The sequence below is a fragment of the Lithobates pipiens genome, unplaced genomic scaffold (assembly GCF_037356315.1).
Source record: "Lithobates pipiens isolate NorthernLeopardFrog02 unplaced genomic scaffold, aLitPip1_a1.2 Scaffold_18, whole genome shotgun sequence".
NCBI lineage: Eukaryota > Metazoa > Chordata > Amphibia > Anura > Ranidae > Lithobates > Lithobates pipiens.
The window spans coordinates 372,569,089-372,583,852 of record NW_027507758.1 but is presented as its reverse complement, the minus strand read 5'-3'; the positions used below and the strand labels follow the sequence as shown (position 1 = coordinate 372,583,852).

The following is a 14,764-nucleotide window of genomic DNA, read 5'->3' as shown; positions in this document are numbered from 1 at the left end:
CAAACCTACTGCAGTTTTTAGAAGACACTTTCTTCAAACTGTGGTACAGGAAAAAGTCTGTATCTTTTAAGAAGACCATGATATCTATGCAGCACAATGCTCTTGATTGGATAGATTGATGGCAGCACAGCCATTGACTCCCACTGCTGTCAATCAAATCCAATGATGCAGGTCTCGGGGGCAGGGCATTCATGTCTGTGCCCGCAAAGTAACCCCCTCGGGAGAGCGCTTCTCCTAGAGGGCTTATCTGATGCGGGGAGGAGCTGCGAGAGCCACCGGGGGACCCCAGAAGAGGATGTTCAGGTCCATTCTGTGCAAAACGAGCTGCGCAGTGGAGTATGACATGTTTGTTTAAAAAACATTTAAAGAAATATTCTTCACAATCACTTTAAAGCATGGACAGCAGCAGTGTCTACTTCTGGGGTTCCAAGACGAGCACCTCCTATCTACCTTCCTTTCCAAGTTCCCCACTTAAAGCTGTTAACATCAATCAAAAGGCCAGTGGTTCTTTGCATTTTTGCCTTTTGATCTTCACTGTCTAATGACACAATCGCAGGCATCTGCTCTATAAACCAGGACATTTGTAGATGTACTGTTAGAATAACAGGTGCCCTGACCGGCCCTTTTACTGCAGTGGCTGTGAAAGAGGCCTCGAGGCTGCCTTAGCTGATGTCCTTCCATAAATGCCAGTTGCCTGAGAGTATTGCCAATCCTCTAATTTTCCTTGCATTTTCTGCCACTGACCTGGGTCGTTTGTGCAACAAATGACGTCAGAGATCAGCATGACAGCCAGACAACAGACTTTTTTTTTTTTTTTCAGCAAAAAATCATCAATGGCAACCTCCAGGGTTTCTCTGAGCCTAGGTTTCCTGTGAACCAACTAATGTGTAGCCATGCTTTAGGGTATAGCTCTTACAGTCCTATGTTCTTTTGCCCACTGTTCCAATTTATTTGTAGACTGTTTAATGTATGGTTTATAGACTGTTTCCCCCTTTGGTAATATGTAGATTTTTTTTTTCTGTTTTGTTTGGCTCTAAATTATGTGCATAATATAATAGAGACAAAATAAGCCACAGGGTCTGAACAATTTGAAATGGAGTTGGCATATAGTATAAGATCCTTCACAAAGCCTCCATAAATAGAGGTAGGAGGCAAATCTTGCCTTGGAATACCAAGCTGCAGAGGAATAAAATGTTTAGGATAACATCCTGGCACTTGTGCTTTTTATAGCATTGGACTAATGACACTTCTATTACTTCTATTGATTTTGAGATATGCCTGATAGAATAACCGTAGTTTGTTCATGGGTTTTCTTTAATTGTGGCTGCAATTTTTCCATCTTAGAATGAGGGATGCTTCCTTTGTGCATTTCCTTAAGCTGTACACAGCTTTATCATTGAGGGTGAGCAGGACTTTTACTGAGAGAGAAAATCCCATATAGGAACATAAATATTTTTCATTGTATTGGATAATACATAATCTGGATTACTTTTATCTTTGGGAATAACCATTTTACCCCTCAGATTTTTATATTTTCTTATAACCAATTTGGATTTATTTTAAAGACGTAAGCTCATGGAGGCTCTCTTCCCATTTAAATTGTGGCTTTGTGTAAAGCATTAACACATTTGTTAATTTCATATCCTAAATACTGTGGGATGAGTGTTCACAGCAGTATGCAGTGGCAAAAAAGGCTACAGAGTTCCAGCAGCTTGTTCTCGGCATGTGTATATAAACACGCATGAGATTTGTATATGGAGTGCTATACTTTTTTCTCAGTTCTGTCCTTACCCACACGGCACATGAAGATTTATGGTGGAATAGTATAAATAAAGTCTGATATAGCCGCACTTTTTTAAGCACTTTTGAAGTCTTGAGTAGACTTCAGCATTGTATAGGTTGGCCTGTGAACATTTATTTTAGGACACCAGGGATTGCTAAATGTTTTATCATGAGCAGTGGTCACTGCTTCTTTAGACTTAAGATGATCTATTTCAGAGTCTGAAATTGCCTGCAGTACTTCAAGCATTAATTTTATTAGTTTTATTTGTAAAAAAAAAAATCTACGTAAAATTATCTGAAAATTGTATTTTCTTCTTACCGTGGACATTTTTTACATTGAATTTTGGGGCCATCGCTTCCAAAAATTAAGTTTACCAAAAGCCTGAGAGGTTGATACAGGAACAGTGGTGTTCTTTATGTAGGTGTTTTATGCTGCAGTGTTGTCTATTGAATATTTTTCTTGTATTCTACCATGAATCTTTTTTGCTCTTCCTTTTTTTTTTTTTTTTTTTTTTTTCTATCGCATCAGTGTTGTTCTAAAATAATTAGGAAAATAATAAAATTCCTGCAAGCCTTAATTGTTTGCCATTGTTCAAAATGATGCAATTCCCAAATAGAATTAATGTTCTAACCGAGCCACGTGGTGACCCAAAACATTGGCTTTGGGAATCTTTTGAGAGTCCTATAACTCTCCTCCTTTTGGTGCACTTTATACTATATACACTTTGATAGTTTTCAACATCTGAGACCAGGTTATGATGGCTGGAGTTAAGTGTACATTTCTGTTCACTGATTGTTCTCTAACTGTTCAGTTATTTTCATTACCTGGGTTACTTTGTTTTTTGTATCGTGCCATTAATTGCGCTGTTTGCCTGTAACATGGATGTACAAACTCACTCCATTATGACCAACTTGGAAAGATATAGAAGTGGTAGTGGTTAAGGGTGAGCTGAAGCAATTGAACATTTTTTTCCCACAATTTGTGTTCCCTCTAGTCTAAAGCATAAATTGGACTAAAGAAATCTTGAAATCAGGACCTTATTTTGTATCTTGACCCATAGCAGCAGCCTCTATTTTGCTAGATGTAAGTAGCATAATTATAGGGTACTTACTGAACATAATGGTGAGAAGTGCAATAGGCATCACAAATATCCCAACCAGCAGATCTGCCACAGCCAGTGACATAAGAAAGTAGTTAGTGGCGTTTTGTAGTTTCTTCTCCAGTGATATTGCCAAGATTACAAGGATGTTGCCACCTATTGTAGGGATAATAACCATAAGTGTCAGAAGTGCCAGCCAGCACTTTGATTCTGTTGCTGGCCCGGTGCTGTTTAGGAAACTGCCATTGTTAGAAGCGTTAAGTTCTGGCATTTTGTGCCAGAGAGTAAAGTCAGGAGGTCCTCCAGATAAATGGCGATATGTCAAAACAGCTTCTTCCATGTCTCTTCTACCATTTCATCTAGAGAAGCGATATCATTGCCATGCTTCCAAAAAATTGTATCCACCATTTTTTATATTCCAAAAGTAACCATACTGTTCCTGACATCTGTGTTAATCCTTAGTAGAGTATGAGACACCAGAACTCTTAAAGATATTAACGTGAGTATAGGAGATTTTTGTTAAAGCCCCATTTACATCTATCCATTGGTTGATATTCCACTTGTGTCCTCCTTTAATCCCCAGCCTTCAGTATCCTTTCATGTTCCACGGAAAGACCGACTTTATTTTGTTTGTGGGAGGTGTTTCTTTAACCCTTCCTTTGCCAGAGATGTTGCCAAGATGGTCTAATCTGTGTCCGAATTTGTATTTCCTTCCTGAGTCCATCTAGACAAGACCGAAAAAAAGAAATTGTTAGTTTATCTCGTTACTATTTAAAATACCCATGGTACTTTGTTTTTAATATCTCTTAAATACCATGCTCTGTCCTAGTAATGAGGCAGAAGAGGGATTTGCTTTATTTAAACCCATCTGTTTTGATCAAGCTTGCCGATATAGCTGTCTGACTTATACCCCCCCCCTTTCAGAATGGATATTATCTGCGGGTAACCTAACCTTGCTTAAAGCTTTTAACTCTTGAATCTTGGTGGCAGGGTACAATTTTCAAGGTTGCTTTGTGACTGAGCTGGTCCATCCATACATATCTACATATCCTACACCTTGAGGCTGTGTTTTTTTTTTTTTTTAAATAACTCATTCATGTACATTTGTTTGCTCTCGGGCATTGGTTGCCATACCTTTTGTGTTAAGTGTTAGATTGTATAGTGTGTGTGTGTTGTTGTTGTTGTGTGTTTTTTTTTTTTTTTTTTTTTTTTTTTTTTTTTTAAGCCTGGGTATGCCCAATAAACTTTGTTTTTTTTTAAACTACATCTTTTAAATTGAATGAATATTTTTTTTTTCTCTTTAAAATTCTTTATTCATGTACAGAGGAAGTAGAAAAAAATAGCTTTTTAAATGATTGGATAATTTGAAGTTTATTTTCTCCAGCTCTTTTTAGTTAGCCTATCTGAAGGACTACAGAATACCTTATACGTTGTTCTAACATGATTGTTACATGTAAAGATACAATCTGCATTTTAACAATTTCTTTTCAATTTAAATTGTAGATGACCGTACGTACAAATGTATGGTAGATTTTCTGGTGCTACTAAACCTAGGCTCCTCTTGGAAGTTTACATGTTTTGTATTTTTTTTTAAGTTTCCTTTCTGGTTAATTAATCTCTGTGTAGTCTTTATGAGCTCACTGCTTATATTGCACAGACACTGTAAAGATATCGATCAGTTGTCCAGAGGATCCTGAACGCCAAACCTATGCATGCAGTTACGTATTTAGCTACATATTTGTTCAATTTTCCTACTCCATTATTGTGAGGAGTGCTGCTAAACAATGAAATGGAGACATGGATATAAGGGGTAATTGGCGTTCCTTATTTTTAAAAGATTACTTGTCTCAGCACATTCTGTACATTTTAGTTAACTCGGTCATATACGTGTATGGGTGAAAATACACATTATCTGTCTTTTTATATAGTGGAGAGGTTGCTGTCAGTTTTGTACAGCTAGTACTATAAGCACATGTCTGATTTCATACTCACCAGAACTGTACAGCTGTGAGAACTTTCTGTGATGTGATTGTTAGTTTCTTCTCATGCTTTTTTGTTTTGCTCGCTCTTCTCAAAGTTTGAGTAGTCACATGTCACTTTTCTTCTATGCAGAGGGTTGATTGAAGTGCTTACACATGTACGTGCCCCCAGGGACTCATGGTCGACCTTTTGTTAACGCCGGCGTGTGTCTAGTGTATGTACTCCTGAATTGATTCACTCGGTCTCTTCAAGAGAATCTAGTGGAGGTTGAGAGCTGGAGGTCAGCCAGAAGCCAGGCTTCTCTTGATTTCTTCGTAACCAACCCCCCCCCCCCCCCCTTCTTTCTTTCCTTCCATGTAGTCCCTCCCACCCAATCCAGCTGCATCCTTGGGGGCTTCACTACCAGTTAGACAACAGACCCCCCAACCTCAACACAACAAGAGGAGGGAGATATTTGCCGCATGAAATTCTAGCTAGAGAGAAGATTATTACAGCACCCATTCAGCTAATTAAAAACACACATGCTTGTGCCATTTTTACAAATACTTTTTTTTTTTTTTTTTTTTTTCTTTCATTTTCTGCTCTCAAGTTTCTGTTGCTTTACCAACCCTCTCCTTCGTCTGTTTAATAAAAAATATTTATATCCATAGAATATTCTCGATTTTGTTGGCTCGCAGTATAGGAATTTGATTTTGGTTTAAGAAATAGCAATTTACCCGTTATCGCCATACTGGTTAATGTATGCTGATGGTCGGTTCCTAAGAGTTATTAAGACGGAGTAGGGGTTATGATATTACTGGGATCGGCACCTCTCAACCATGTGAATCTGGCTGTGTCTGCACAGCCAAACAGAGCCTGGAGAATTTCCCGTGCAGTTATTGTATACACAGAACAGGCAGTGCGTTTACCTCTCCAATGAAAACCAACTTTTCTCTTTTGGAGCTGCACAGGCACTTCCCACACATTAACCCCTTGGTGAACTGTGTAATCCCCATCAAAATGTAAAACTTGTTCTGGACATTTTCCTGTTCATGCTTTATCCAATAGATAGGGAAAGGACTTTTTTTTTTCTGGCACTCAGCCGTGCTATGATTACATTGGTGACCTGTATACATAGCACAGAGCTTTGTATAGCTCCCAAAAAGAAATCTAGGAAAGTTCCTTTCTGGGGTTTGAGTGTGCTCAGTGTAGCTCCATCTGATAAATCACATACGGTTATGGTGTTTTGTCTTCCTGGGCTTATAAGATGACGTGCAATTATTCATGTATAGTAAAGAGGATGAACTGTGATTTATCAACTCTGGCTGAATACATTTTCATTTGGTGCAGTTTACATTTACTTTTAATGTAATAGAGTACCGTAGTTTTATTTTGTTTTTAAAGTTGATCTAACTGGATATTTTTTTTTTCGGTTGTACGGTTTTTCTGTTGCAGATCCTTCTGTTCAGCCACCTCCTGTTTACATGCATACACTCCAGTATTGGCACATCATTGCTCTAGGTCAGCCTTTCTACCAGGGTGCCTTCTGAGTTCTTTAGGGGTGCTTTGGCAAAATGCCTTAAAATGGTTCCAAAATGCCCAAAAATTGAGTGCAGGCCAGCTGGTGTATCAAGATTGCTTTTTTTGTTACTCAAAGCCACAGGTTTTCATTGTGCAGCATTACAACCTTGGGCACTGGGCAGCTCAGCCACGATCATCCTAACAAGCCCTAAAGTCATTGGTTGATAAGGAAGACATCAGTGCCTGCTTAGCGTGCTTGTTTGGCCCCCCCACCCCCCCAGCAGTGGTGTGATGTTAGCTGCGCAGGTCAGAAAAAATGAGGAAGAGGAGATGCTGGAATACTAAGTATTATCAGTGTGCAAATGTGTGTTTGCTTTGAAAGAATAAATCGCCTCTAATGTTGGACGTCTTACATGTGTGGATGCTGCTGCAATATATAAAATTATTAGTTTGTTTTTTTACATTGTAGAAGAGAGTGCATCGAGATCGTCCATAATTTGATGTGCCTTGACTGTAAAAATGTTACACTGCTCTAGATCAGCATCCTGATGGTGACAACAGTTGATTATGGTTTTGAAATATGTTAGCTTGGGGTTTCTTCCAGGGGTGCATGTGACAAGTTGACAACGCATGAGCACAATTGGAAGAGAGAGTAATCTCTCCATAACAGAAAGTGCCTGAATAGCACCTTTATGGCAGAATGCTTTACTGAAAGCTGCATGTTTAGGACTATTGAACAACTTTTGAAGTTAAATAACAGATGATACCATACGGAATAGACAGGCTATTTTCACACTGGGGCGGGGGCGTTAGCAGTAAAGTGCCACTAATTTTAGTGATAAAGCAGCGCAAATTTTTGTGGCGCTTTTCGGCCGCTAGCAGGGCGCTTTTATCTAGCGGACTAATAAAGGGTCAAAAGTGCTCGCCAAGCCCCTGCCACGCTTTGTAAGCGCTTTGGCAGCGGTGCCCATTGATTTCAGTTGGCAGGGGAGGTGGAGGAGCGGTGTAATACACCGCTCCTCCACCGCCTGAAAGATGCTGCTTGCAGGACTTTTTCTAACATCCTACAAGTGCAATGCCCCAGTGTGAAAGCACTCGGGCTCTCACACTGGGGCTGCAGGGGAGGCGCTATTTTTAGTACAAAAGTGCCCCAGTGTGAAAGGGGTCTAAGAACATATTGAATACAGTGTGTTTTGTTTTGTGTTTTTTTTTTTTCTTTATTTTTATTTAATAAAGCCAGTGCAAAAGGGGTCTAATATATCCATTGCATGGTATCTGCATTTTTCGAAATGTTCCTTTTTTTTTTTTTTTTAACCACTACAATACAGGGCACTTTCACCCCCTTCCTTCCCAGCCCAATTTTCAGCTTTCATCGCTCTTGCGCTTTCAGTGACAATTGCGCGGTCATGCTACACTGTACCCAAATGAAATTGTTATCATTTTGTTCGCACAAATAGAGCTTTATTTAGGTGTTATTTATTCACGACTCCGTTTTTTATTTTTTGCGATATAAGCGCAAAAAAAGCGGAAATTTGGAAAAAAAACAATATTTTCTTTTTTCTATTTGAAAAGAAATCCAATAAAATCAAATTTTGTCATAAATTTAAGCCAAAATGTATTCTGCTACATGTTTTTGGTAAAAAAAATTCCGTTAACTGTATAATAATTGGTTTGTGTGATCACGGACATATGTAAGCAAATGATCATGTACATATGTGTGCAGGTGATCACGTACATATGTGTGCAGATAATCATTGGGACATGTGATTTTAGTGGGACATATGTGGGGGACATGTTTTTATTATTAGGGACATGTGTTTTTATTATTTGGGGACATGTATGTTTTGGGGACATGTGTGGGGACTGTGTTTGTACTGTGTGGTGTGTTGTGTGTTGACACTAGATTGATGATCAGTGAGTAAAAAGCTGTAAAAAGCAGCCCATACTCACTGATCATCAGCCGGCTGCAGCGTTCTGCTCTCCTCTCCTCAGCGGTGACTTCCGTGTGAGGAGAGGAGAGCCGATTGCCTAGCAACCGGCTGTTTGTTTACATCACATGACGGCCGTGATTGGACACGGCCGTCATGTGATCAGGAGGGCCAATCACAGAGCCCTCCTGCCGATCTCAGATGTGCCGTGTCCGGGTGACACGAGCACATCGGGATCGCGCCGCTGCGCGGGCGCGCGCGATCCCGCTACTTCTGAATGACGTTCAGAAACGTCCTATCAGGAGTAGACGGCTCCCACCCGGCCGTATATATGCATTGGCCGGGTGGGAAGTGGTTAAGGATTTATGTAATCACTTTATTTTACAAGTAAACCTCTTACAGGCTAGTTATTGGCAGACAGTTACTGAACAGCAGGAAGATCAATGAACTATGGGAGCGCTCACCAGGCCCCTCGTAGTTCATTGAGAACTACGTACTGTCTGCCACGGTGGAAGATGGTAATTGTAGTCAATTCATTCACAGATCTTTTTAAATTGTGACAGCGGGGAGAAGATCCCTCGCCTGCTGTGACAGTGGGGAATCGGAGGGGAATAGGCAGGTGCTCTTTGGTAACATGTTAGATCCCTAAATATGGGTGAAACATGTTTCCAAAGATGAACTTCTCCTTTTAAAACAGGGCATCTCCATAATACTTTGTGCAAAGCCTGATAAACATACTAAAAAGCGAACAATGCTTGAATCCTAGGAAATCTTCTTTTGTATAGATGGTCAATTCCTGCTAAAAGAGAGGAGTAGAGTGTGTGTGTGTGTGTGTGTGTGTGTGTGTGTGTGTGTGTGTATATATATATATATATATATATATATATATATATATATATATATATATATATATATATATATATATATATATATATATATATAATCTGCATGCTGATGCTTTGAGCCCCGAGGAAAACTCACTTTTTATGCAGGTATCCTGTGGTCAATTATTTATATGCAATACTTATACTTTTTTGTGTATTTGAGAGTTTTCTTTTTAATCCTGAATATGATCAAATGTATGAAAAATGCCTGCATTTTTCACAGCACTATAGGAAACCCTTATTCTTTGCAGAAAAATGCAAATCACACATAGTGTGCATATGGTGTGAATGAGCCCTAAGTGCAGATGTAAGCACAGCTCAGTGGTTTACATACTAGAATGATGGGTGAAAGATGCTTGAATTTTATCTGGGCAGCTGACCATTTTCCCATTGTACAGCCATTCTCTGCTCGACTGAGAAAAAGCAAGTAAAATATGAAAGGTTAGTCATGATTGCCTATATAATGTTGGCAATGAAAAGAGATCGATATGCGAAATATTAATTTTATCAGGGTAACTTGTATCTTTGACACCTTCACTGTTGGAATTCTAGTTTTTATTTTTTGGTATATGTAACAGCTGCAGAGTGCTCCAGGCACAAGTCGTCTCTTGCTACTTGTACTAACTGAGAACAGATTACTGTGACAGTTCTACAAGAATACGGTCCATTAGCAGCAATCTGCAAGTTTAAGGTGTTAAAATGATTCCCATTCCCCAGCAGAGTAGTGCATGATTTTCTGTGAATTCTTCAGCTCCATTGTATTACACAAAAGTCTACACCGAGCACTTATAGATGTCCTGAAACGCATAGAAGAACACTCTGCTCAAGTAATGAAAGCTGATAAACTTCTTTTGCAAATGGCAGATCATTTTACAAAATACACCTAGTAAAAAGTTTTACTATCTTATACATAAAGTTATGGTGTTGTAGTTGGAAATGGCTCCTAGGATTCAGTACAAAAATAAAGTTGGTGAAAAGATCTGTAAAACCTTTGCTTGGCTGGGATGCATTCTTTCCAATCTGATGATCTGTGATTATTTAGATAGGTGTTCTTAATCTTATGTTTAAGTTTTAGGGATGATGGCTTGGCAGACCTGGTATAGTTTGAGTCAACATTTAAAAAATGTTCTTTTTTTCCCCTTCAAAGATTTGTTTGAAATTGTCTTCTGAGTAATTTGTTGGCCTTCTCTCCCTGTCATTTCTATAGTATGTGTGTGTGCCAATCTCCCCTCCCACTTTGAGTTTTCTTTCTGGCACTGCCCCTCTCTTTTGATAAAGTGGTTGTAAAGTAACATCTATTATATACTTTTATCCTCTGTTTCAGTAACATATTAGGTGCATTGTGTTGGGTTGGTCACAAGTCCTCCCTCTGCTAGCTTGCATACATCAGAGGGGAATCTCAGCCCCTCCCACTGTACTCCTTAGATCGAGAAGGAGAGCAGAGAGGACATGTGACCACACACCAGAGCTAGGCAAAGAAGGTGTTTAGCTTTAAATAATAATAAAAAAAACGCACACACTGTGTTTAATATGTTCTTAAACCCCTTTCTCACTGGGGAGTAAAAATAGTGCCCGAAGCACCTCCCCTGCAGCCCCAGTGTGAGAGCCTGAGTGCGTTCACACTGTGGCAGTGCTCTTGCTGGACGTTAGAAAATGTTCTGCAAGCAGCATCTTTTGGGCGGTGCGGGAGCGGTGTATACACCGTTCTGCCACCGGCCCTGCCATTGAAAGCAATGGACAATGCTTTGCGGGTGCTTTTAACCCTTTATTCGGCTACTAGCGGGGGTTAATAGTGCCTCACTAGCGGCCGAAAAGCACTGACATATAGCTAAAATTGGGGCATTTTTCAGGCGCTTTAGCACTAAGAACAGCGCCTGTAAAGCGCCTGAAAAATGCCTCATCTGCAGTCCCAGTCTGAAAGCCCGAGTGCTTTCACACTGGGACGCTGCGCTTGCAGGATGTTCGAAAAAGTCCTCCAAGCAGCATCTTTGGGGTGGTTTGCAAGCAATGTATACATCACTTCTCCACTGCCCCTGCCCATTGGAATGCAATGGCAGCACGGCCAAAGCGCTTTGGCGCCACATGGGCGCCTTTAACTCTAATCCCTCTCTTCGAGGGAGTTGAAAGCTCCCCGCTCCTGCCCAACTAGCAGCGTCAGAGAAAGCCTTTCACACTGGGGCCTTGCGCTTGCAGGACGTGTAAAAAAATAAAAAATAAAAAAATAAATAGTCCCGTAAACCGCATCTGTTGTGTGTATTCACCATGCCTGCCATTGAAATCAATGGGCACTGCTGGCAAAGCGCAGCGGCATTTTTAACCCTTTTCCTGTCACTAGCAGGTGTTAAAAGCACGCGCTAGTTGGCAAAATGCGCAGCTAAAACGATGGTAAAGCGCCGCTAAAACTAGCGATGCTTTACTGTCAATGCAGCCAGCACCTCAGTGAGAAAGTGGCCTTAGCCGCAGAAAAGAATACTGCGGGTGAAATGTCTGGATTGAAGGTGAATATTGCAGCAAAAGCGCTTATTATCTCTTTTAATGGGCTTCCTTTTTAATCTCTTTTGACTGGAGCTTTGCTTTTCCTTGGCTCTTTACCCACCCCCACAATAAATTGTGCATTAAAGTCAAACTAAAGGGAATTTTCAGCTTTTGTTCCTTTTTTAATAGGCATAGATTCAATTTGGGGCAATAAAAGAGGCATCTTTCAAATCATTGTGTTTCTACTGAGTACAGTATGTTTTTATACTGCACTAAGAGCTAGTAGAGCCCCAACGGAAGATTTTTTTTCCTTGTATCCCTTGACGAGTGCTGTGCACTTGGTTGGAGCTGATACTGTATATTTTTGTTGTACAATTCTGAACACAAACACAATCAGTGCTCTAATAACGTGTGACATTATAGCAATCTGTCAGACCTCGGGCGGTAACTAGAGGGGCGTACCGTGCCCAGGAATCCAAGGGAATTGGTTAGAAAGTGTTGAAATGCTGCTTGAGAGACTCAAAGTGTAGTCTGTTACAGAAGTGACTCGTATATACTTGGGATGGAATGTATGCATATCATCTATTTATATGTATATTTATACACCCTCTGAGAATGGTACCATGTCAGCGGTTTTAAGTAAACTGATAAACATTCCACAGTGCATGCTCCCCTTTCTCACAATATACTTGTACATGTTCACAAGTGCACATGCCTACATGATGTTTTTGTAGATTGCAGCTTGGATTGCAAAACCCATTTAGTTCATTTTTTATTTTTTTTTTATTTTTTTTTCCACCATTCATAAAAAAAAAAACATGTTTATTACAGAGCTTTGGAATGCTCACCTGGTTGAATTTTCTCCGCTTCTGAAATAACACTGACGTTTTATTTACATATTTTATGACCTCTCCTACAACAGTCAGTGTTGGTGTACTGAGGTTTTTAGTAGCTTATTAATCTGTATTTTGTTCTAGCTTTCCAGCGGTTTTGTCATATTTATTTATTTTTTCTCAATGCCAAAATTATTTGGCTGCCTAAAACAAGTCATGCACAGGCAGATCTTTCATCAGTAGAGGCAGAAATATCTGATTGTATGTGGGCCTTTAGTTCTGCTTTAACTCATTTATCTCTTGGGCCCCTTTCACATGGGCTGTCTGATCAGGTCCACTATCCGTTTTTCAGGTGAACCTGATTGGACCCTCCAGTCTCTTCTGTGGAGTGGCAGATGTCAGTGGACACCCGCAGCTATCCAATCCTGTCAGCCAAAAACAGATGGATGGTGGTCCTATTCCCCATCCGTCCAGCAGATCAGATGGTAACACAGGCGGTCAGTTTCCATCCAATTGCCCTATAGAGGAGAGTGGGCCTGTGTCCTTTTCCATTCTGCATAGCCATTCAGCAATGACATACCTATAACATAACCGTGCTAACGCATTAAAACCAAGGAACAGCCGGACACCTGTTACTAATGCACAAACGGGATGTCTGGTGATGGTTATCTCATGAGTGGACCATTTTACAACCAAAATGTCTAATCGTATGGCATCTGGTCTGTGCATAGCCCTGAGAATTTTGTGTGTTTCAATGTGTTAGCACTGTTATGTTATATGTATGTCCTTGTCTGTTTTTGACAAAGCACTTATTGAGGTATCGTCGCAACATAGGTGACACTGTGAAGCTGCACACCAAGCAGAGTGTAGCACGTTGCGTTTTTTTACTGCTGGTCAACAAAATTTACTTTTTTTTTTTTTTAGATACCACTTCAGAGCTACCCTTTGTTACCCATAGTAAACGCTATGCCTTCCCAATGCCGATCATTGGGATAACCCCCCCCCCCCCTTTTTTTTGCCGTTACGGTGACAACACCTCATATGGTGAGTGGTAGAGAAGTATTATATTAATCAAGTGGACTCTCTTGTTATGCCGTTTTTGCTTTGGTTCAATTTGAACCATGATTTAGGCCAGAGGGCTTTCACACTGGAACGGTGCGCTGGCAGGACGGTGAAAAAAGTCCTGCTAGCCGCATCTTTGGAGTGGTGAATGAGCGGTGTATTCACCGCTCCTAAACCGCTCCTACCCATTGAAATCAATGGGACAGGGCGGCAATACTGCCGGCAAAACGCCGATGCATCGGCGCTTTGCGGGCAGTTTTAACCCTTTTTCGGCCGCTAGCGGGGGTTAAAACCACCCCGCTAGCGCCCGCAGACCGCCGCTAAAATGACAGTAAAGCGCCGCTAAAAATACCGGCGTTTTACCGCCGACGGCCGCACCGCCCCAGTGTGAAAGGGGCCTTATAGTCTATAGAGCACCCTGGGCCCCTAAATCCTTCACACCTGCAGAAATATACGCTTTAGCATGAAAGGGGTGCCCCCACTTTTCAGAGTGTGGGGGTTCCGTTTAAACTTTGTGGCCCGGGTATGGCAGGTGATTTTCAGTGGTTTTTATTCCCATCTCTCTTGCTCTCTCTCTCGCGCTCTCTCTCTCGCGCTCTCTCTCTCGCTCTCTCTCTCTCGCTCTCGCTCTCTCGCGCTCTCTCTCTCGCTCTCGCTCTCTCGCGCTCTCTCTCTCTCGCGCTCTCTCTCTCTCGCGCTCTCTCTCTCTCGCGCTCTCTCTCTCTCGCGCTCTCTCTCTCTCGCGCTCTCTCTCTCTCGCGCTCTCTCTCTCTCGCGCTCTCTCTCTCGCGCTCTCTCTCTCTCGCGCTCTCTCTCTCTCGCGCTCTCTCTCTCTCGCGCTCTCTCTCTCTCGCGCTCTCTCTCTCTCGCGCTCTCTCTCTCTCGCGCGCTCTCTCTCTCTCGCGCGCTCTCTCTCTCGCGCGCGCTCTCTCTCTCGCGCTCGCTCTCTCTCGCTCGCGCTCTCTCTCCCCCCCCCCCCCCCTCTCTCTCTCTCGCTCTCCCCCCTCCCCCCCCCCCCTCTCCTTCATGTTTTCCAGCCTTGCTGACTTTCATGCAGCTCTCATAGGCCTTCTAGAACACGGGATTTTATTCCATTAAGTTTCATAACCAAAATTTGCCCCATCTTGGATCTCACAAGGCCCTGAATGTCTTCATTTAGTACCAAAAGTTCAACATGGATTCCGTAGTCATCAAGGATGGGTACTTGAATGTCCCAGTTT

The 14,764-nt window shown here is 41.4% G+C and overlaps 2 protein-coding genes across 3 annotated transcripts in view; one reads left to right on the top strand and one right to left on the bottom strand.

The window, feature by feature from the left end:
- Positions 1-5,173, bottom strand: part of HTR2B (5-hydroxytryptamine receptor 2B) — a 16,556-nt gene extending 11,383 nt beyond the window's left edge. The window contains exons 1-2 of one of the 2 annotated variants that reach the window (XM_077487679.1): positions 4,875-5,173; positions 2,895-3,606 (exon numbers count right to left, since the gene is read on the bottom strand). In XM_077487679.1, coding sequence (XP_077343805.1) covers positions 2,895-3,222 — 328 coding nt within the window. In that variant the 5' untranslated portion in view covers positions 3,223-3,606; positions 4,875-5,173. The remainder of the gene's footprint in view (positions 1-2,894; positions 3,607-4,874) is intronic. The other variant, XM_077487678.1, reaches the window with a different exon arrangement.
- PSMD1 (proteasome 26S subunit, non-ATPase 1) overlaps positions 1-14,764 on the top strand; it is a 122,924-nt gene that overhangs the window by 77,398 nt on the left and 30,762 nt on the right. The gene's annotated exons all lie outside the window — the stretch shown is intronic.